The following is a 23,093-nucleotide window of genomic DNA, read 5'->3' as shown; positions in this document are numbered from 1 at the left end:
GGCAGGGGTCCATTTTAAATAGTCTTTATGCAAAATCTGGCTCAATTTTTAGGATTCATAAATGTAAATTCCTTCACTCTAGTCCTTCATGCACATAATGTTAATTTGCTTCTTACAGTAATTGATTTGCAGTTTTAAATTAGCGGTCCTGTGTGGACCTAAACTTCTACTGAAGGATGTCTTTTTCTTTTTGCTACCTATTACAACTTTCTTGTCCAATGCCAGAGGAGACAGACAAAATAAAACAAAATGTTTCTACAATCAGATTTCCTGATGAAATGATTGAGTGCCACTTTTGAATCCTAGTTGGCAAAGTGGGCATGAATGGCGATGTGAATAGTTGTCAGGCAGATTTATGGATTGCAGTTTTTAAAAGTCATAATTATCAGTCATGGAGGAAAATTGGAGAAGCCTTTCGCACCACTTTCATAAATTTGTCACAAATCCCTTCCCTTTGTGTTAATGATGCTATTCCTTTGTATTTTGTCTACAGACCCATTTGACCCATTTGCAACTACAGTATCTGAAAATAAGTCGGGTGGTCCAGATCTGTTTGAAGGACTAGTCAGCCCATACTCTGCATCCACTCCTAATGTGTACCCTTCTACACAGAATCCTCCACCTCCCGCTTCAAGCATGGATTTCTTAAACCTAGGTAAGTGAGTACCGATTAGGTTATACTTAAATAATTGCTTGTAGTAAGTCCAGGGTTTTTTTTATTTTCAAAAATATTAACTCACTGTACTTTTGTTTAAAATGCAGTTTTAGTCTAAAATGACCTTTCTGCAATCTCCTTTAAATTATTATAAGCCATTTAAAGGCAACGGATCACTCTTTTATGAGTTTAATTAGAACCAGATCCTGAAAAGCTCATCAGTGCTTTGATGCCACTATAGGCATGAATGCATGATTTATCTGGATCCTGATAGTTTCATCAGACAGTATCATGCCATATTTGACCGCACGGTACAGTGTGCGGTGTTACACTGTTGCATGAAATAGATTTACCCCAATTCAGCTGTGTTAGATCTGACAGACCGCTGACATAGTCTCTAAACTGTCTCTCACGCTGATCACACCCATACACGTGTTGACAGTGTGGGAGAAGCTGACAGCGACACATGTGAGCCGCATCTGATATCTAAGTCAGCAGAACGCGTGGCCTAGCGGAGCCGCTTGTGTTCCTAAGCTGGCTAAGCCTGTTATATTGCCGGAGTTATTTCACTGCCGACAGCACTAGTGGAGCTGCGAGTAGATTTATTAAGGATCCATTATACAGATTGTGTGACCGGGATAAGGCTGGGTGCCCACGTAGCGTTTTTCAAGCGTTTATGCTGCGGAATTTCCGCAGCGGAAACGCTTGTGAAACGCTTGTGAAACGCTAGGTAATCCGCACCCCATGGTCCCCAAGGGGATTCCGCATGTTCTATGCACATGCTGCGGATTTTTCCGCAGCGTTTATGCTGCGTACAAAAATCCACAGCATGTCATATAATTTTGCGGAAGCGCAGCGGAACTGCCGCCATTGACTTGCATTGAGACGCATAGAAACCGCGACTGTACATTTTTACAAGCGGCTTCTATGCGTCTCTATGTGCGGATGGTACCCAGTTCTGGAGGAGAGGAGACTCTCCTCCAGACCTGGGTACCATTGTACCTGTAAAAAAAAGAATAAAATAAAAAATAAAGTTTATACTCACCTGTCCGGCGTCTTCTCTCTGAATGCCGGCATCGCTTGAGGACCTGCGGTGACGTCACAGTCATGTGACCGCAGGCCCTTCACCGCTCTGTCTCGCGATATGCCGCCAGCCGGGAACCAGCCAGGAAGCAGCGCTGCAGCACACGCCGGGGCCTCGGGGGTGAGTATAGCTTTATTTTATTTTTACGGTTCACACTGTATAAATCCATGCCGGTTGCATGGATTTATACAGTGTGACCTAGTTGTCAAGCACTTTCCAAGTGATGCTATCGCCTGGAAAGCGCTTGTCAGTCCGCATGCGGAAACGCATGTGGATCCGCATGTATTCTGCAGGAAAAACGCATGCACAATCTGCATGTACAATCCGCATGCGTTTTTTTCTGCCAGGGAGATGCAGAAATGCTGCAGAAATTTTCTGCTTCATTTCTGCATCGTGGGCACATAGCCTAATAGTGTGCCCTGATAACCTCTGTACAAGGGCCCATTACACTTATATCTACTAGACCTGTCACACTTTTGAAGTCACTTTATATATAATATGGGGAGTGTATCCAATGGGCTAGGATAATTTTTTACTATTGAATTCACACTGGCCATATGAGCCTTTATTTAATAAAATCTCTCCTGGCTGAGGATACTAGCACAATTCAGCACACTTTTGATATAATCTATGGCATCTATTTTGTAAGCATAAACCCAGCCATCAATTATAAGGGACATTGGCTAGGGGCTCATTTTACTAATAATTTGATTTACTGTCTGACTCTATCAGGAATTTAGTGGATCATGACTCCATTTATATAATCATGATCCATTATACATCCCTAATGGGATGTATGATTTACTAGCTTTTAATATAATTATTTAATAAAGAATTTCACATTTATTCAAACCCTTATCCCTTCTTTTCCCTTTCTTAATTGTACACAAATATAGACATGACATATATCACACCTATACAAACATATTACACACATATACCCACACATTACACATGGACTTAGCCTCCCTGCAGATGATTGCACATGGTGCATTCAGCAGCTTCTTCTTCCTTTAGGCTGTACTTCCATCTTGGTGCAGCCTCCCCTCTTCCTGTGGCCCAACTGCAGAGCTGGCTCCACTCTTGCTATAATTATAGGGCAGGGAGAGCAGGGGCCAAGTTCTAAGAGCAGGGAGGCAGAGAGAACAGGGGCCACGTTCTAAGAGCAGGGAGGCAGGGAGAGCAGGGGCCACGTTCTAAGAGCAGGGAGGCAGGGAGAGCAGGGGCCACGTTCTAAGAGCAGGGAAGCAGGGAGAGCAGGGGCCAAGTTCTAAGAGCAGGGAGAGCGGGGGCCACGTTCTAAGAGCAGGGAGGCAGGGAGAACGGGGGCCACGTTCTACGAGCAGGGAGGCAGGGAGAGCAGGGGCCACTTTCTAAGACCGGGGGCCAAGTTCTAAGAGCAGGGAAGCAGGGAGAGCAGGGGCCATGTTCTAAGAGCAGGGAGAGCAGGGGCCACGTTCTAAGAGCAGGGAGAGCAGGGGCCACGTTCTAAGAGCAGGGAGGCAGGGAGAGCAGGGGCCACGTTCTAAGAGCAGGGAGAGCAGGGGCCACGTTCTAAGAGCAGGGAGGCAGGGAGAGCGGGGGCCACGTTCTAAGAGCAGGGAGGCAGGGAGAGCAGGGGCCACGTTCTAAGAGCAGGGAGGCAGGGAGAACAGGGGCCACGTTCTAAGAGCAGGGGGTCAGGGAGAACAGGGGCCACGTTCTAAGAGCAGGGAGAGCAGGGGCCATGTTCTAAGAGCAGGGAGAGCAGGGGCCATGTTCTAAGAGCAGGGAGAGCAGGGGCCATGTTCTAAGAGCAGGGAGAGCAGGGGCCATGTTATAAGAGCAGAGAGGCAGGGAGAGCGGGGGCCACGTTCTAAGAGCAGGGAGGCAGGGAGAACAGGGGCCACGTTCTAAGAGCAGGGAGGCAGGGAGAGCAGGGGCCACGTTCTAAGAGCAGGGAGAGCAGGGGCCACGTTCTAAGAGCAGGGAGAGCAGGGGCCATGTTCTAAGAGCAGGGAGGCAGGGAGAACAGGGGCCATGTTCTAAGAGCAGGGAGGCAGGGAGAACAGGGGCCACGTTCTAAGAGCAGAGAGGCAGGGAGAGCGGGGGCCACGTTGTACTAGCAGGGGCCACGTTCTAAGAGCAGGGAGAGCAGGGGCCACGTTCTAAGAGCAGGGAGAGCAGGGGCCACGTTCTAAGATCAGGGAGAGCAGGGGCCACGTTCTAAGAGCAGGGAGAGCAGGGGCCATGTTCTAAGAGCAGGGAGGCAGGGAGAACAGGGGCCACGTTCTAAGAGCAGGGAGGCAGGGAGAACAGGGGCCACGTTCTAAGAGCAGGGAGGCAGGGAGAGCAGGGGCCACGTTGTAAGAGCAGGGAGAGCAGGGGCCACGTTCTAAGAGCAGGGGCCACGTTCTAAGAGCAGGGAGAGCAGGGGCCACGTTCTAAGAGCAGGGAGGCAGGGAGAGCAGGGGCCATGTTATAAGAGCAGGGAGGCAGGGAGAGCGGGGGCCACGTTCTAAGAGCAGGGAGGCAGGGAGAACAGGGGCCACGTTCTAAGAGCAGGGAGAACAGGGGCCACGTTCTAAGAGCAGGGAGGCAGGGAGAACAGGGGCCACATTCTAAGAGCAGGGAGAACAGGGGCCACATTCTAAGAGCAGGGAGAGCAGGGGCCAGGTTCTAAGAGCAGGGAGAGCAGGGGCCATGTTCCAAGAGCAGGGAGAGCAGGGGCCATGTTCTAAGAGCAGGGAGGCAGGGAGAGCAGGGGCCACGTTCTAAGAGCAGGGAGGCAGGGAGAGCAGGGGCCTTGTTCTAAGAGCAGGGAGAGCGGGGTCCACGTTCTAAGAGCAGGGAGGCAGGGAGAGCAGGGGCCACGTTCTAAGAGCAGGCAGGGAGAGCAGGGGCCACTTTCTAAGAGCAGGGGCCACGTTCTAAGAGCAGGGAGAGCAGGGGCCACGTTCTAAGAGCAGGGAGGCAGGGAGAGCAGGGGCCACGTTCTAAGAGCAGGGAGAGCAGGGGCCACGTTCTAAGAGCAGGGAGGCAGGGAGAGCGGGGGCCACGTTCTAAGAGCAGGGAGGCAGGGAGAGCAGGGGCCACGTTCTAAGAGCAGGGAGGCAGGGAGAACAGGGGCCACGTTCTAAGAGCAGGGGGTCAGGGAGAACAGGGGCCACGTTCTAAGAGCAGGGAGAGCAGGGGCCATGTTCTAAGAGCAGGGAGAGCAGGGGCCATGTTCTAAGAGCAGGGAGAGCAGGGGCCATGTTCTAAGAGCAGGGAGAGCAGGGGCCATGTTCTAAGAGCAGGGAGAGCAGGGGCCATGTTATAAGAGCAGAGAGGCAGGGAGAGCGGGGGCCACGTTCTAAGAGCAGGGAGGCAGGGAGAACAGGGGCCACGTTCTAAGAGCAGGGAGGCAGGGAGAGCAGGGGCCACGTTCTAAGAGCAGGGAGAGCAGGGGCCACGTTCTAAGAGCAGGGAGGCAGGGAGAACAGGGGCCATGTTCTAAGAGCAGGGAGGCAGGGAGAACAGGGGCCACGTTCTAAGAGCAGAGAGGCAAGGAGAGCGGGGGCCACGTTGTACTAGCAGGGGCCACGTTCTAAGAGCAGGGAGAGCAGGGGCCACGTTCTAAGAGCAGGGAGGCAGGGAGAGCAGGGGCCACGTTCTAAGATCAGGGAGAGCAGGGGCCACGTTCTAAGAGCAGGGAGAGCAGGGGCCATGTTCTAAGAGCAGGGAGGCAGGGAGAACAGGGGCCACGTTCTAAGAGCAGGGAGGCAGGGAGAACAGGGGCCACGTTCTAAGAGCAGGGAGGCAGGGAGAGCAGGGGCCACGTTGTAAGAGCAGGGAGAGCAGGGGCCACGTTCTAAGAGCAGGGGCCACGTTCTAAGAGCAGGGAGAGCAGGGGCCACGTTCTAAGAGCAGGGAGGCAGGGAGAGCAGGGGCCATGTTATAAGAGCAGGGAGGCAGGGAGAGCGGGGGCCACGTTCTAAGAGCAGGGAGGCAGGGAGAACAGGGGCCACGTTCTAAGAGCAGGGAGAACAGGGGCCACGTTCTAAGAGCAGGGAGGCAGGGAGAACAGGGGCCACATTCTAAGAGCAGGGAGAACAGGGGCCACATTCTAAGAGCAGGGAGGCAGGGAGAGCAGGGGCCAGGTTCTAAGAGCAGGGAGAGCAGGGGCCATGTTCCAAGAGCAGGGAGAGCAGGGGCCATGTTCTAAGAGCAGGGAGGCAGGGAGAGCAGGGGCCACGTTCTAAGAGCAGGGAGGCAGGGAGAGCAGGGGCCTTGTTCTAAGAGCAGGGAGAGCGGGGTCCACGTTCTAAGAGCAGGGAGGCAGGGAGAGCAGGGGCCACGTTCTAAGAGCAGGCAGGGAGAGCAGGGGCCACTTTCTAAGAGCAGGGGCCACGTTCTAAGAGCAGGGAGAGCAGGGGCCACGTTCTAAGAGCAGGGAGGCAGGGAGAGCAGGGGCCACGTTCTAAGAGCAGGGAGAGCAGGGGCCACGTTCTAAGAGCAGGGAGGCAGGGAGAGCGGGGGCCACGTTCTAAGAGCAGGGAGGCAGGGAGAGCAGGGGCCACGTTCTAAGAGCAGGGAGGCAGGGAGAACAGGGGCCACGTTCTAAGAGCAGGGGGTCAGGGAGAACAGGGGCCACGTTCTAAGAGCAGGGAGAGCAGGGGCCATGTTCTAAGAGCAGGGAGAGCAGGGGCCATGTTCTAAGAGCAGGGAGAGCAGGGGCCATGTTCTAAGAGCAGGGAGAGCAGGGGCCATGTTATAAGAGCAGAGAGGCAGGGAGAGCGGGGGCCACGTTCTAAGAGCAGGGAGGCAGGGAGAACAGGGGCCACGTTCTAAGAGCAGGGAGAGCAGGGGCCACGTTCTAAGAGCAGGGAGAGCAGGGGCCACGTTCTAAGAGCAGTGAGAGCAGGGGCCACGTTCAAAGAGCAGGGAGGCAGGGAGAGCAGGGGCCATGTTCTAAGAGCAGGGAGAGCGGGGGCCACGTTCTAAGAGCAGGGAGAGCAGGGGCCACGTTCTAAGAGCAGGGAGGCAGGGAGAGCAGGGGCCACGTTCTAAGATCAGGGAGAGCAGGGGCCACGTTCTAAGAGCAAGGAGAGCAGGAGCCATGTTCTAAGAGCAGGGAGGCAGGGAGAACAGGGGCCACGTTCTAAGAGCAGGGAGAACAGGGGCCACGTTCTAAGAGCAGGGAGGCAGGGAGATCAGGGGCCACGTTGTAAGAGCAGGGAGAGCAGGGGCCACGTTCTAAGAGCAGGGAGAGCAGGGGCCACGTTCTAAGAGCAGGGAGGCAGGGAGAGCAGGGGCCATGTTATAAGAGCAGGGAGGCAGGGAGAGCTGGGGCCACGTTCTAAGAGCAGGGAGAGCGGGGGCCACGTTCTAAGAGCAGGGAGAGCAGGGGCCATGTTCTAAGAGCAGGGAGAGCAGGGGCCACGTTCTAAGAGCAGTGAGAGCAGGGGCCACGTTCAAAGAGCAGGGAGGCAGGGAGAGCAGGGGCCATGTTCTAAGAGCAGGGAGGCAGGGAGAGCGGGGGCCACGTTCTAAGAGCAGGGAGGCAGGGAGAGCAGGGGCCACATTCTAAGAGCAGGGAGAGCAGGGGCCACGTTCTAAGAGCAGGGAGGCAGGGAGAGCAGGGGCCACGTTCTAAGAGCAGAGAGGCAGGGAGAACGGGGGCCACGTTCTAAGAGCAGGGAGGCAGGGAGAGCAGGGGCCACGTTCTAAGAGCAGGGAGGCAGGGAGAACAGGGGCCACGTTCTAAGAGCAGGGAGGCAGGGAGAACAGGGGCCACGTTCTAAGAGCAGGGAGGCAGGGAGAGCAGGGGCCACGTTGTAAGAGCAGGGAGAGCAGGGGCCACGTTGTAAGAGCAGGGAGAGCAGGGGCCACGTTCTAAGAGCAGGGAGAGCGGGGGCCACGTTCTAAGAGCAGGGAGGCAGGGAGAACGGGGGCCACGTTCTAAGAGCAGGGAGGCAGGGAGAGCAGGGGCCACTTTCTAAGAGCAGGGAGAGCAGGGGCCACGTTCTGGGAGGCAGGGAGAACAGGGGCCACGATCTAAGAGCAGGGAGGCAGGGAGGCAGGGAGAACAGGGGCCACGTTCTAAGAGCAGGGAGAACAGGGGCCACGTTCTAAGAGCAGGGAGAACAGGGGCCACGTTCTAAGAGCAGGGAGAGCAGGGGCCATGTTCTAAGAGCAGGGAGGCAGGGAGAACAGGGGCCACGTTCTAAGAGCAGGGAGGCAGGGAGAACAGGGGCTACGTTCTAAGAGCAGGGAGGCAGGGAGAGCAGGGGCCACGTTCTAAGAGCAGGGAGAACAGGGGTCACTTTCTAATAGCAGGGAGGCAGGGAGAGCAGGGGCCACGTTCTAAGAGCAGGGAGAGCAGGGGCCATGTTCTAAGAGCAGGGAGAGCAGGGGCCATGTTCTAAGAGCAGGGAGAGCAGGGGCCATGTTCTAAGAGCAGGGAGAGCAGGGGCCACGTTCTAAGAGCAGGGAGAGCAGGGGCCATGTTCTAAGAGCAGGGAAGCAGGGAGAGCGGGGTCCACGTTCTAAGAGCAGGGAGGCACGGAGAAGAGGGGCCACGTTCTAAGACCAGGGAGAGCGGGGGCCACGTTCTAAGAGCAGGGAGGCAGGGAGAACAGGGACCACGTTCTAAGAGCAGGGAGGCAGGGAGAGCAGGGGCCACGTTCTAAGAGCAGGCAGGCAGGGAGAGCAGGGGCCACTTTCTAAGAGCAGGGAGGCAGGGAGAACGGGGGCCACGTTCTAAGAGCAGGGAGAGCAGGGGCCACGTTCTAAGAGCAGGGAGGCAGGGAGAACGGGCCACGTTCTAAGGGCAGGGAGAGCAGGGGCCATGTTCTAAGAGCAGGGAGGCAGGGAGAGCGGGGGCCACGTTCTAAGAGCAGGGAGGCAGGGAGAACAGGGGCCACGTTCTAAGAGCAGGGAGAGCAGGGGCCATGTTCTAACAGCAGGGAGAGCAGGGGCCATGTTTTAAAAGCAGGGAAGCAGGGAGAGCAGGGGCCATGTTCTAAGAACAGGGAGGCAGGGAGAGCGGGGGCCACGTTCTAAGAGCAGGGAGAGCAGGGGCCATGTTTTAAGAGCAGGGAGAGCAGGGGCCATGTTTTAAGAGCAGGGAGAGCAGGGGCCACGTTCTAAGAGCAGGGAGAGCAGGGGCCACGTTCTAAGAGCAGGGAGAGCAGGGGCCATGTTCTAAGAGCAGGGAGAACAGGGGCCACGTTCTAAGAGCAGGGAGGCAGGGAGAACAGGGGCCACGTTCTAAGAGCAGGGAGGCAGGGAGAGCAGGGGCCACGTTGTAAGAGCAGGGAGAGCAGGGGCCACGTTCTAAGAGCAGGGAGAGCAGGGGCCATGTTCGAAGAGCAGGGAGAGCGGGGGCCACATTCTAAGAGCAGGGAGGCAGGGAGAACGGGGGCCACGTTCTAAGCAGGGAAGCAGGGAGAGCAGGGGCCACGTTCTAAGAGCAGGGAGGCAGGGAGAACAGGGGCCACGTTCTAAGAGCAGGTAGGCAGGGAGAGCAGGGGCCACGTTCTAAGAGCAGGTAGGCAGGGAGAGCAGGGGCCACGTTCTAAGAGCAGGGAGGCAGGGAGAGCAGGGGCCACGTTCTAAGAGCAGGGAGGCAGGGAGAGCAGGGGCCACGTTCTAAGAGCAGGGAGAGCAGGGGCCACGTTCTAAGAGCAGGGAGAGCAGGGGCCACGTTCTAAGAGCAGGGAGAGCAGGAGCCACGTTCTAAGAGCAGGGAGAGCAGGGGCCACGTTCAAAGAGCAGGGAGAACGGGGGCCACGTTGTAAGAGCAGGGAGAGCAGGGGCCACGTTATAAGAGCAGGGAGAGCGGGGTCCACGTTCTAAGAGCAGGGAGGCAGGGAGAATGGTGGCCACGTTCTAAGAGCAGGGAGAGCAGGGGCCACTTTCTAAGAGCGGGGGCCACGTTCTAAGAGCAGGGAGGCAGGGAGAGCAGGGGCCATGTTCTAAGAGCAGGGAGAGCAGGGGCCACGTTCTAAGAGCAGAGAGAGCAGGGGCCACGTTCTAAGAGCAGGAAGGCAGGGAGAGCAGGGTCCACGTTCTAAGAGCAGGGAGAACGGGGGCCACGTTCTAAGAGCAGGGAGGCAGGGAGAGCAGGGGCCACGTTCTAAGAGCAGGGAGAGCAGGGGCCATGTTCTAAGAGCAGGGAGGCAGGGAGAGCAGGGGCCACGTTCTAAGAGCAGGGAGAGCAGGGGCCACGTTCTAAGAGCAGGGAGAGCAGGGGACACGTTCTAAGAGCAGGGAGAGCAGGGGCCACGTTCTAAGGGCAGGGAGAGCAGGGGCCACGTTCTAAGGGCAGGGAGAGCAGGGGCCACGTTCTAAGGGCAGGGAGAGCAGGGGCCACGTTCTAAGAGCAGGGAGAACAGGGGTCACGTTCTAAGAGCAGGGAAGCAGGGAGAACGGGGGCCACGTTCTAAGAGCAGGGAGAGCAGGGGCCACGTTCTAAGAGCAGGGAGAGCAAGGGCCACGTTCTAAGAGCAGGGAGGCAGGGAGAACAGGGGCCACGTTCTAAGAGCAGGGGCCATGTTCTAAGAGCAGGGAAGCAGGGAGAGCGGGGTCCACGTTCTAAGAGCAGGGTGGCAGGGAGAACAGGGGCCACGTTCTAAGACCAGGGATAGCGGGGGCCACGTTCTAAGAGCAGGGAGGCAGGGAGAACAGGGGCCACGTTCTAAGAGCAGGGAGAACAGGGGCCACGTTCTAAGAGCAGGGAGGCAGGGAGAGCAGGGGCCACGTTCTAAGAGCAGGGAGGCAGGGAGAACGGGGGCCACGTTCTAAGAGCAGGGAGAGCAGGGGCCACGTTCTAAGAGCAGGGAGGCAGGGAGAGCAGGGGCCATGTTCTAAGAGCAGGGAGAGCGGGGGCCACGTTCTAAGAGCAGGGAGGCAGGGAGAACAGGGGCCACGTTCTAAGAGCAGGGAGGCAGGGAGAGCAGGGGCCATGTTCTAAGAGCAGGGAGAGCAGGGGCCATGTTCTAAGAGCAGGGAGGCAGGGAGAGCAGGTGCCATGTTCTAAGAGCAGGGAGGCAGGGAGAGCAGGGGCCATGTTCTAAGAGCAGGGAGGCAGGGAGAGCGGGGGCCACGTTCTAAGGGCAGGGATTACAGGGGCCACGTTCTAAGAGCAGGGAGGCAGGGAGAGCAGGGGCCACGTTCTAAGAGCAGGGAGAGCAGGGGCCATGTTCTAAGAGCAGGGAGAGCAGGGGCCATGTTCTAAGAGCAGGGAGAGCGGGGGCCATGTTCTAAGAGCAGGGAGGCAGGGAGAACAGGGGCCACGTTCTAAGAGCAGGGAGGCAGGGAGAGCGGGGGCCACGTTCTAAGAGCAGGGAGAGCAGGGGCCATGTTCTAAGAGCAGGGAGAGCAGGGGCCATGTTCTAAGAGCAGGGAGGCAGGGAGAGCAGGGGCCATGTTATAAGAGCAGAGAGGCAGGGAGAGCGGGGGCCACGTTCTAAGAGCAGGGAGGCAGGGAGAGCAGGGGCCACGTTCTAAGAGCAGGGAGAGCAGGGGCCACGTTCTAAGAGCAGTGAGAGCAGGGGCCACGTTCAAAGAGCAGGGAGGCAGGGAGAGCAGGGGCCACGTTCTAAGAGCAGGGAGAGCAGGGGCCATGTTCTAAGAGCAGGGAGGCAGGGAGAACAGGGGCCATGTTCTAAGAGCAGGGAGGCAGGGAGAACAGTGGCCACGTTCTAAGAGCAGAGAGGCAGGGAGAGCGGGGGCCACGTTGTACTAGCAGGGGCCACGTTCTAAGAGCAGGGAGAGCAGGGGCCACGTTCTAAGAGCAGGGAGGCAGGGAGAGCAGGGGCCACGTTCTAAGATCAGGGAGAGCAGGGGCCACGTTCTAAGAGCAGGGAGAGCAGGGGCCATGTTCTAAGAGCAGGGAGGCAGGGAGAACAGGGGCCACGTTCTAAGAGCAGGGAGGCAGGGAGAACAGGGGCCACGTTCTAAGAGCAGGGAGGCAGGGAGAGCAGGGGCCACGTTGTAAGAGCAGGGAGAGCAGGGGCCACGTTCTAAGAGCAGGGGCCACGTTCTAAGAGCAGGGGCCACGTTCTAAGAGCAGGGAGAGCAGGGGCCACGTTCTAAGAGCAGGGAGGCAGGGAGAGCAGGGGCCATGTTATAAGAGCAGGGAGGCAGGGAGAGCGGGGGCCACGTTCTAAGAGCAGGGAGGCAGGGAGAACAGGGGCCACGTTCTAAGAGCAGGGAGAACAGGGGCCACGTTCTAAGAGCAGGGAGGCAGGGAGAACAGGGGCCACATTCTAAGAGCAGGGAGAACAGGGGCCACATTCTAAGAGCAGGGAGGCAGGGAGAGCAGGGGCCAGGTTCTAAGAGCAGGGAGAGCAGGGGCCATGTTCCAAGAGCAGGGAGAGCAGGGGCCATGTTCTAAGAGCAGGGAGGCAGGGAGAGCAGGGGCCACGTTCTAAGAGCAGGGAGGCAGGGAGAGCAGGGGCCTTGTTCTAAGAGCAGGGAGAGCGGGGTCCACGTTCTAAGAGCAGGGAGGCAGGGAGAGCAGGGGCCACGTTCTAAGAGCAGGCAGGGAGAGCAGGGGCCACTTTCTAAGAGCAGGGGCCACGTTCTAAGAGCAGGGAGAGCAGGGGCCACGTTCTAAGAGCAGGGAGGCAGGGAGAGCAGGGGCCATGTTATAAGAGCAGGGAGGCAGGGAGAGCGGGGGCCACGTTCTAAGAGCAGGGAGGCAGGGAGAACAGGGGCCACGTTCTAAGAGCAGGGAGAACAGGGGCCACGTTCTAAGAGCAGGGAGGCAGGGAGAGCAGGGGCCATGTTCTAAGAGCAGGGAGAGCGGGGGCCACGTTCTAAGAGCAGGGAGGCAGGGAGAACAGGGGCCACATTCTAAGAGCAGGGAGAACAGGGGCCACATTCTAAGAGCAGGGAGGCAGGGAGAGCAGGGGCCAGGTTCTAAGAGCAGGGAGAGCAGGGGCCATGTTCCAAGAGCAGGGAGAGCAGGGTCCATGTTCTAAGAGCAGGGAGGCAGGGAGAGCAGGGGCCACGTTCTAAGAGCAGGGAGGCAGGGAGAGCAGGGGCCTTGTTCTAAGAGCAGGGAAGCAGGGAGAGCGGGGTCCACGTTCTAAGAGCAGGGAGGCAGGGAGAGCAGGGGCCACGTTCTAAGAGCAGGCAGGGAGAGCAGGGGCCACTTTCTAAGAGCAGAGAGAGCAGGGGCCACGTTCTAAGAGCAGGGAGGCAGGGAGAACAGGGGCCACGTTCTAAGAGCAGGGAGAGCAGGGGCCATGTTCTAAGAGCAGGGAGGCAGGGAGAGCGGGGGCCACGTTCTAAGCAGGGAGGCAGGGAGAACAGGGGCCACGTTCTAAGAGCAGGGAGGCAGGGAGAGCGGGGGCCACGTTCTAAGAGCAGGGAGAGCAGGGGCCATGTTCTAAGAGCAGGGAGAGCAGGGGCCATGTTCTAAGAGCAGGGAGAACAGGGGCCACGTTCTAAGAGCAGGGAGAACAGGGGCCACGTTCTAAGAGCAGGGAGAGCAGGGGCCATGTTCTAAGAGCAGGGAGGCAGGGAGAACAGGGGCCACGTTCTAAGAGCAGGGAGGCAGGGAGAACAGGGGCCACGTTCTAAGAGCAGGGAGGCAGGGAGAGCAGGGGCCACGTTCTAAGAGCAGGGAGAACAGGGGTCACTTTCTAATAGCAGGGAGGCAGGGAGAGCAGGGGCCACGTTCTAAGAGCAGGGAGAGCAGGGGCCATGTTCTAAGAGCAGGGAGAGAAGGGGCCATGTTCTAAGAGCAGGGAGAGCAGGGGCCATGTTCTAAGAGCAGGGAGGCAGGGAGAGCAGGGGCCACGTTCTAAGAGCAGGGAGGCAGGGAGAGCAGGGGCCTTGTTCTAAGAGCAGGGAGAGCGGGGTCCACGTTCTAAGAGCAGGGAGGCAGGGAGAGCAGGGGCCACGTTCTAAGAGCAGGCAGGGAGAGCAGGGGCCACTTTCTAAGAGCAGGGGCCACGTTCTAAGAGCAGGGAGAGCAGGGGCCACGTTCTAAGAGCAGGGAGGCAGGGAGAGCAGGGGCCACGTTCTAAGAGCAGGGAGAGCAGGGGCCACGTTCTAAGAGCAGGGAGGCAGGGAGAGCGGGGGCCACGTTCTAAGAGCAGGGAGGCAGGGAGAGCAGGGGCCACGTTCTAAGAGCAGGGAGGCAGGGAGAACAGGGGCCACGTTCTAAGAGCAGGGTGTCAGGGAGAACAGGGGCCACGTTCTAAGAGCAGGGAGAGCAGGGGCCATGTTCTAAGAGCAGGGAGAGCAGGGGCCATGTTCTAAGAGCAGGGAGAGCAGGGGCCATGTTATAAGAGCAGAGAGGCAGGGAGAGCGGGGGCCACGTTCTAAGAGCAGGGAGGCAGGGAGAACAGGGGCCACGTTCTAAGAGCAGGGAGGCAGGGAGAGCAGGGGCCACGTTCTAAGAGCAGGGAGAGCAGGGGCCACGTTCTAAGAGCAGGGAGAGCAGGGGCCATGTTCTAAGAGCAGGGAGGCAGGGAGAACAGGGGCCACGTTCTAAGAGCAGAGAGGCAGGGAGAGCGGGGGCCACGTTGTACTAGCAGGGGCCACGTTCTAAGAGCAGGGAGAGCAGGGGCCACGTTCTAAGAGCAGGGAGGCAGGGAGAGCAGGGGCCACGTTCTAAGATCAGGGAGAGCAGGGGCCACGTTCTAAGAGCAGGGAGAGCAGGGGCCATGTTCTAAGAGCAGGGAGGCAGGGAGAACAGGGGCCACGTTCTAAGAGCAGGGAGGCAGGGAGAACAGGGGCCACGTTCTAAGAGCAGGGAGGCAGGGAGAGCAATGGCCACGTTGTAAGAGCAGGGAGAGCAGGGGCCACGTTCTAAGAGCAGGGGCCACGTTCTAAGAGCAGGGAGAGCAGGGGCCACGTTCTAAGAGCAGGGAGGCAGGGAGAGCAGGGGCCATGTTATAAGAGCAGGGAGGCAGGGAGAGCGGGTGCCACGTTCTAAGAGCAGGGAGGCAGGGAGAACAGGGGCCACGTTCTAAGAGCAGGGAGAACAGGGGCCACGTTCTAAGAGCAGGGAGGCAGGGAGAACAGGGGCCACATTCTAAGAGCAGGGAGAACAGGGGCCACATTCTAAGAGCAGGGAGGCAGGGAGAGCAGGGGCCAGGTTCTAAGAGCAGGGAGAGCAGGGGCCATGTTCCAAGAGCAGGGAGAGCAGGGGCCATGTTCTAAGAGCAGGGAGAGCAGGGGCCACGTTCTAAGAGCAGGGAGGCAGGGAGAGCAGGGGCCTTGTTCTAAGAGCAGGGAGAGCGGGGTCCACGTTCTAAGAGCAGGGAGGCAGGGAGAGCAGGGGCCACGTTCTAAGAGCAGGCAGGGAGAGCAGGGGCCACTTTCTAAGAGCAGGGGCCACGTTCTAAGAGCAGGGAGAGCAGGGGCCACGTTCTAAGAGCAGGGAGGCAGGGAGAGCAGGGGCCACGTTCTAAGAGCAGGGAGAGCAGGGGCCACGTTCTAAGAGCAGGGAGGCAGGGAGAGCGGGGGCCACGTTCTAAGAGCAGGGAGGCAGGGAGAGCAGGGGCCACGTTCTAAGAGCAGGGAGGCAGGGAGAACAGGGGCCACGTTCTAAGAGCAGGGGGTCAGGGAGAACAGGGGCCACGTTCTAAGAGCAGGGAGAGCAGGGGCCATGTTCTAAGAGCAGGGAGAGCAGGGGCCATGTTCTAAGAGCAGGGAGAGCAGGGGCCATGTTCTAAGAGCAGGGAGAGCAGGGGCCATGTTCTAAGAGCAGGGAGAGCAGGGGCCATGTTATAAGAGCAGAGAGGCAGGGAGAGCGGGGGCCACGTTCTAAGAGCAGGGAGGCAGGGATAACAGGGGCCACGTTCTAAGAGCAGGGAGGCAGGGAGAGCAGGGGCCACGTTCTAAGAGCAGGGAGAGCAGGGGCCACGTTCTAAGAGCAGTGAGAGCAGGGGCCACGTTCAAAGAGCAGGGAGGCAGGGAGAGCAGGGGCCATGTTCTAAGAGCAGGGAGAGCGGGGGCCACGTTCTAAGAGCAGGGAGAGCAGGGGCCACGTTCTAAGAGCAGGGAGGCAGGGAGAGCAGGGGCCACGTTCTAAGATCAGGGAGAGCAGGGGCCACGTTCTAAGAGCAAGGAGAGCAGGAGCCATGTTCTAAGAGCAGGGAGGCAGGGAGAACAGGGGCCACGTTCTAAGAGCAGGGAGGCAGGGAGAACAGGGGCCACGTTCTAAGAGCAGGGAGGCAGGGAGATCAGGGGCCACGTTGTAAGAGCAGGGAGAGCAGGGGCCACGTTCTAAGAGCAGGGAGGCAGGGAGAGCAGGGGCCATGTTATAAGAGCAGGGAGGCAGGGAGAGCTGGGGCCACGTTCTAAGAGCAGGGAGAGCGGGGGCCACGTTCTAAGAGCAGGGAGAGCAGGGGCCATGTTCTAAGAGCAGGGAGAGCAGGGGCCACGTTCTAAGAGCAGTGAGAGCAGGGGCCACGTTCAAAGAGCAGGGAGGCAGGGAGAGCAGGGGCCATGTTCTAAGAGCAGGGAGGCAGGGAGAGCGGGGGCCACGTTCTAAGAGCAGGGAGGCAGGGAGAGCAGGGGCCACATTCTAAGAGCAGGGAGAGCAGGGGCCACGTTCTAAGAGCATGGAGGCAGGGAGAGCAGGGGCCACGTTCTAAGAGCAGAGAGGCAGGGAGAACGGGGGCCACGTTCTAAGAGCAGGGAGGCAGGGAGAGCAGGGGCCACGTTCTAAGAGCAGGGAGGCAGGGAGAACAGGGGCCACGTTCTAAGAGCAGGGAGGCAGGGAGAACAGGGGCCACGTTCTAAGAGCAGGGAGGCAGGGAGAGCAGGGGCCACGTTGTAAGAGCAGGGAGAGCAGGGGCCACGTTGTAAGAGCAGGGAGAGCAGGGGCCACGTTCTAAGAGCAGGGAGAGCGGGGGCCACGTTCTAAGAGCAGGGAGGCAGGGAGAACGGGGGCCACGTTCTAAGAGCAGGGAGGCAGGGAGAGCAGGGGCCACTTTCTAAGAGCAGGGAGAGCAGGGGCCACGTTCTGGGAGGCAGGGAGAACAGGGGCCACGATCTAAGAGCAGGGAGGCAGGGAGAACAGGGGCCACGATCTAAGAGCAGGGAGGCAGGGAGAGCGGGGGCCACGTTCTAAGAGCAGGGAGGCAGGGAGAACAGGGGCCACGTTCTAAGAGCAGGGAGAACAGGGGCCACGTTCTAAGAGCAGGGAGAACAGGGGCCACGTTCTAAGAGCAGGGAGAGCAGGGGCCATGTTCTAAGAGCAGGGAGGCAGGGAGAACAGGGGCCACGTTCTAAGAGCAGGGAGAACAGGGGCTACGTTCTAAGAGCAGGGAGGCAGGGAGAGCAGGGGCCACGTTCTAAGAGCAGGGAGAACAGGGGTCACTTTCTAATAGCAGGGAGGCAGGGAGAGCAGGGGCCACGTTCTAAGAGCAGGGAGAGCAGGGGCCATGTTCTAAGAGCAGGGAGAGCAGGGGCCATGTTCTAAGAGCAGGGAGAGCAGGGGCCATGTTCTAAGAGCAGGGAGAGCAGGGGCCACGTTCTAAGAGCAGGGAGAGCAGGGGCCACGTTCTAAGAGCAGGGAGAGCGGGGTCCACGTTCTAAGAGCAGGGAGGCACGGAGAAGAGGGGCCACGTTCTAAGACCAGGGAGAGCGGGGGCCACGTTCTAAGAGCAGGGAGGCAGGGAGAACAGGGACCACGTTCTAAGAGCAGGGAGGCAGGGAGAGCAGGGGCCACGTTCTAAGAGCAGGCAGGCAGGGAGAGCAGGGGCCACTTTCTAAGAGCAGGGAGGCAGGGAGAACGGGGGCCACGTTCTAAGAGCAGGGAGAGCAGGGGCCACGTTCTAAGAGCAGGGAGGCAGGGAGAACAGGGGCCACGTTCTAAGGGCAGGGAGAGCAGGGGCCATGTTCTAAGAGCAGGGAGGCAGGGAGAGCGGGGGCCACGTTCTAAGAGCAGGGAGGCAGGGAGAACAGGGGCCACGTTCTAAGAGCAGGGAGAGCAGGGGCCATGTTCTAACAGCAGGGAGAGCAGGGGCCATGTTTTAAAAGCAGGGAAGCAGGGAGAGCAGGGGCCATGTTCTAAGAACAGGGAGGCAGGGAGAGCGGGGGCCACGTTCTAAGAGCAGGGAGAGCAGGGGCCATGTTTTAAGAGCAGGGAGAGCAGGGGCCATGTTTTAAGAGCAGGGAGAGCAGGGGCCACGTTCTAAGAGCAGGGAGAGCAGGGGCCACGTTCTAAGAGCAGGGAGAGCAGGGGCCATGTTCTAAGAGCAGGGAGAACAGGGGCCACGTTCTAAGAGCAGGGAGGCAGGGAGAACAGGGGCCACGTTCTAAGAGCAGGGAGGCAGGGAGAGCAGGGGCCACGTTGTAAGAGCAGGGAGAGCAGGGGCCACGTTCTAAGAGCAGGGAGAGCAGGGGCCATGTTCGAAGAGCAGGGAGAGCGGGGGCCACATTCTAAGAGCAGGGAGGCAGGGAGAACGGGGGCCACGTTCTAAGCAGGGAGGCAGGGTGAGCAGGGGCCACTTTCTAAGAGCAGGGAAGCAGGGAGAGCAGGGGCCACGTTCTAAGAGCAGGGAGGCAGGGAGAACAGGGGCCACGTTCTAAGAGCAGGTAGGCAGGGAGAGCAGGGGCCACGTTCTAAGAGCAGGTAGGCAGGGAGAGCAGGGGCCACGTTCTAAGAGCAGGGAGGCAGGGAGAGCAGGGGCCACGTTCTAAGAGCAGGGAGGCAGGGAGAGCAGGGGCCACGTTCTAAGAGCAGGGAGAGCAGGGGCCACGTTCTAAGAGCAGGGAGAGCAGGGGCCACGTTCTAAGAGCAGGGAGAGCAGGAGCCACGTTCTAAGAGCAGGGAGAGCAGGGGCCACGTTCAAAGAGCAGGGAGAACGGGGGCCACGTTGTAAGAGCAGGGAGAGCAGGGGCCACGTTCTAAGAGCAGAGAGAGCAGGGGCCACGTTATAAGAGCAGGGAGAGCGGGGTCCACGTTCTAAGAGCAGGGAGGCAGGGAGAATGGTGGCCACTTTCTAAGAGCGGGGGCCACGTTCTAAGAGCAGGGAGGCAGGGAGAGCAGGGGCCATGTTCTAAGAGCAGGGAGAGCAGGGGCCACGTTCTAAGAGCAGAGAGAGCAGGGGCCACGTTCTAAGAGCAGGAAGGCAGGGAGAGCAGGGTCCACGTTCTAAGAGCAGGGAGAACGGGGGCCACGTTCTAAGAGCAGGGAGGCAGGGAGAGCAGGGGCCACGTTCTAAGAGCAGGGAGAGCAGGGGCCATGTTCTAAGAGCAGGGAGGCAGGGAGAGCAGGGGCCACGTTCTAAGAGCAGGGAGAGCAGGGGCCACGTTCTAAGAGCAGGGAGAGCAGGGGCCACGTTCTAAGAGCAGGGAGAGCAGGGGCCACGTTCTAAGGGCAGGGAGAGCAGGGGCCACGTTCTAAGGGCAGGGAGAGCAGGGGCCACGTTCTAAGGGCAGGGAGAGCAGGGGCCACGTTCTAAGAGCAGGGAGAACAGGGGTCACGTTCTAAGAGCAGGGAAGCAGGGAGAACGGGGGCCACGTTCTAAGAGCAGGGAGAGCAGGGGCCACGTTCTAAGAGCAGGGAGAGCAGGGGCCACGTTCTAAGAGCAGGGAGAACAGGGGCCACGTTCTAAGAGCAGGGGCCATGTTCTAAGAGCAGGGAAGCAGGGAGAGCGGGGTCCACGTTCTAAGAGCAGGGTGGCAGGGAGAACAGGGGCCACGTTCTAAGACCAGGGATAGCGGGGGCCACGTTCTAAGAGCAGGGAGGCAGGGAGAACAGGGGCCACGTTCTAAGAGCAGGGAGAACAGGGGCCACGTTCTAAGAGCAGGGAGGCAGGGAGAGCAGGGGCCACGTTCTAAGAGCAGGGAGGCAGGGAGAACGGGGGCCACGTTCTAAGAGCAGGGAGAGCAGGGGCCACGTTCTAAGAGCAGGGAGGCAGGGAGAACAGGGGCCACGTTCTAAGAGCAGGGAGGCAGGGAGAGCAGGGGCCATGTTCTAAGAGCAGGGAGAGCGGGGGCCACGTTCTAAGAGCAGGGAGGCAGGGAGAACAGGGGCCACGTTCTAAGAGCAGGGAGGCAGGGAGAGCAGGGGCCATGTTCTAAGAGCAGGGAGAGCAGGGGCCATGTTCTAAGAGCAGGGAGGCAGGGAGAGCAGGTGCCATGTTCTAAGAGCAGGGAGGCAGGGAGAGCAGGGGCCATGTTCTAAGAGCAGGGAGGCAGGGAGAGCGGGGGCCACGTTCTAAGGGCAGGGATTACAGGGGCCACGTTCTAAGAGCAGGGAGGCAGGGAGAGCAGGGGCCACGTTCTAAGAGCAGGGAGAGCAGGGGCCATGTTCTAAGAGCAGGGAGAGCAGGGGCCATGTTCTAAGAGCAGGGAGAGCGGGGGCCATGTTCTAAGAGCAGGGAGGCAGGGAGAACAGGGGCCACGTTCTAAGAGCAGGGAGGCAGGGAGAGCGGGGGCCACGTTCTAAGAGCAGGGAGAGCAGGGGCCATGTTCTAAGAGCAGGGAGAGCAGGGGCCATGTTCTAAGAGCAGGGAGGCAGGGAGAGCAGGGGCCATGTTATAAGAGCAGAGAGGCAGGGAGAGCGGGGGCCACGTTCTAAGAGCAGGGAGGCAGGGAGAGCAGGGGCCACGTTCTAAGAGCAGGGAGAGCAGGGGCCACGTTCTAAGAGCAGTGAGAGCAGGGGCCACGTTCAAAGAGCAGGGAGGCAGGGAGAGCAGGGGCCACGTTCTAAGAGCAGGGAGAGCAGGGGCCATGTTCTAAGAGCAGGGAGGCAGGGAGAACAGGGGCCATGTTCTAAGAGCAGGGAGGCAGGGAGAACAGTGGCCACGTTCTAAGAGCAGAGAGGCAGGGAGAGCGGGGGCCACGTTGTACTAGCAGGGGCCACGTTCTAAGAGCAGGGAGAGCAGGGGCCACGTTCTAAGAGCAGGGAGGCAGGGAGAGCAGGGGCCACGTTCTAAGATCAGGGAGAGCAGGGGCCACGTTCTAAGAGCAGGGAGAGCAGGGGCCATGTTCTAAGAGCAGGGAGGCAGGGAGAACAGGGGCCACGTTCTAAGAGCAGGGAGGCAGGGAGAACAGGGGCCACGTTCTAAGAGCAGGGAGGCAGGGAGAGCAGGGGCCACGTTGTAAGAGCAGGGAGAGCAGGGGCCACGTTCTAAGAGCAGGGGCCACGTTCTAAGAGCAGGGAGAGCAGGGGCCACGTTCTAAGAGCAGGGAGGCAGGGAGAGCAGGGGCCATGTTATAAGAGCAGGGAGGCAGGGAGAGCGGGGGCCACGTTCTAAGAGCAGGGAGGCAGGGAGAACAGGGGCCACATTCTAAGAGCAGGGAGAACAGGGGCCACATTCTAAGAGCAGGGAGGCAGGGAGAGCAGGGGCCATGTTCCAAGAGCAGGGAGAGCAGGGGCCATGTTCTAAGAGCAGGGAGGCAGGGAGAGCAGGGGCCACGTTCTAAGAGCAGGGAGGCAGGGAGAGCAGGGGCCTTGTTCTAAGAGCAGGGAGAGCGGGGTCCACGTTCTAAGAGCAGGGAGGCAGGGAGAGCAGGGGCCACGTTCTAAGAGCAGGCAGGGAGAGCAGGGGCCACTTTCTAAGAGCAGGGGCCACGTTCTAAGAGCAGGGAGAGCAGGGGCCACGTTCTAAGAGCAGGGAGGCAGGGAGAGCAGGGGCCATGTTATAAGAGCAGGGAGGCAGGGAGAGCCGGGGCCACGTTCTAAGAGCAGGGAGGCAGGGAGAACAGGGGCCACGTTCTAAGAGCAGGGAGAACAGGGGCCACGTTCTAAGAGCAGGGAGGCAGGGAGAGCAGGGGCCATGTTCTAAGAGCAGGGAGAGCGGGGGCCACGTTCTAAGAGCAGGGAGGCAGGGAGAACAGGGGCCACATTCTAAGAGCAGGGAGAACAGGGGCCACATTCTAAGAGCAGGGAGGCAGGGAGAGCAGGGGCCAGGTTCTAAGAGCAGGGAGAGCAGGGGCCATGTTCCAAGAGCAGGGAGAGCAGGGGCCATGTTCTAAGAGCAGGGAGGCAGGGAGAGCAGGGGCCACGTTCTAAGAGCAGGGAGGCAGGGAGAGCAGGGGCCTTGTTCTAAGAGCAGGGAAGCAGGGAGAGCGGGGTCCACGTTCTAAGAGCAGGGAGGCAGGGAGAGCAGGGGCCACGTTCTAAGAGCAGGCAGGGAGAGCAGGGGCCACTTTCTAAGAGCAGAGAGAGCAGGGGCCACGTTCTAAGAGCAGGGAGGCAGGGAGAACAGGGGCCACGTTCTAAGAGCAGGGAGAGCAGGGGCCATGTTCTAAGAGCAGGGAGGCAGGGAGAGCGGGGGCCACGTTCTAAGCAGGGAGGCAGGGAGAACAGGGGCCACGTTCTAAGAGCAGGGAGGCAGGGAGAGCGGGGGCCACGTTCTAAGAGCAGGGAGAGCAGGGGCCATGTTCTAAGAGCAGGGAGAGCAGGGGCCATGTTCTAAGAGCAGGGAGAACAGGGGCCACGTTCTAAGAGCAGGGAGAGCAGGGGCCATGTTCTAAGAGCAGGGAGAGAAGGGGCCATGTTCTAAGAGCAGGGAGAGCAGGGGCCATGTTCTAAGAGCAGGGAGAGCAGGGGCCATGTTCTAAGAGCAGGGAGAGCAGGGGCCACGTTCTAAGAGCAGGGAGAGCAGGGGCCATGTTCTAAGAGCAGGGAAGCAGGGAGAGCGGGGTCCACGTTCTAAGAGCAGGGAGGCACGGAGAAGAGGGGCCACGTTCTAAGACCAGGGAGAGCGGGGGCCACGTTCTAAGAGCAGGGAGGCAGGGAGAACAGGGACCACGTTCTAAGAGCAGGGAGGCAGGGAGAGCAGGGGCCATGTTATAAGAGCAGAGAGGCAGGGAGAGCGGGGGCCACGTTCTAAGAGCAGGGAGGCAGGGAGAACAGGGGCCACGTTCTAAGAGCAGGGAGGCAGGGAGAGCAGGGGCCACGTTCTAAGAGCAGGGAGAGCAGGGGCCACGTTCTAAGAGCAGTGAGAGCAGGTGCCACGTTCAAAGAGCAGGGAGGCAGGGAGAGCAGGGGCCATGTTCTAAGAGCAGGGAGAGCGGGGGCCACGTTCTAAGAGCAGGGAGAGCAGGGGCCACGTTCTAAGAGCAGGGAGGCAGGGAGAGCAGGGGCCACGTTCTAAGATCAGGGAGAGCAGGGGCCACGTTCTAAGAGCAAGGAGAGCAGGAGCCATGTTCTAAGAGCAGGGAGGCAGGGAGAACAGGGGCCACGTTCTAAGAGCAGGGAGGCAGGGAGAACAGGGGCCACGTTCTAAGAGCAGGGAGGCAGGGAGATCAGGGGCCACGTTGTAAGAGCAGGGAGAGCAGGGGCCACGTTGTAAGAGCAGGGAGAGCAGGGGCCACGTTCTAAGAGCAGGGAGGCAGGGAGAGCAGGGGCCATGTTATAAGAGCAGGGAGGCAGGGAGAGCTGGGGCCACGTTCTAAGAGCAG

The 23,093-nt window shown here is 59.4% G+C and overlaps 1 protein-coding gene across 7 annotated transcripts in view; it reads left to right on the top strand.

Annotated features, from left to right (window-relative positions):
• Positions 1–23,093, top strand: part of GAK (cyclin G associated kinase) — a 609,434-nt gene that overhangs the window by 462,071 nt on the left and 124,270 nt on the right. For all 7 annotated transcript variants that reach the window (XM_073684854.1, XM_073684861.1, XM_073684827.1 and 4 more), the window contains one exon: positions 494–655. In XM_073684854.1, coding sequence (XP_073540955.1) covers positions 494–655 — 162 coding nt within the window. The remainder of the gene's footprint in view (positions 1–493; positions 656–23,093) is intronic.

Source organism: Phyllobates terribilis, unplaced genomic scaffold (assembly GCF_046119375.1).
Source record: "Phyllobates terribilis strain yellow unplaced genomic scaffold, ASM4611937v1 Scaffold_1__5_contigs__length_1240528914, whole genome shotgun sequence".
Taxonomy (NCBI): domain Eukaryota; kingdom Metazoa; phylum Chordata; class Amphibia; order Anura; family Dendrobatidae; genus Phyllobates; species Phyllobates terribilis.
This window is presented reverse-complemented; position numbering and strand designations above follow the sequence as displayed.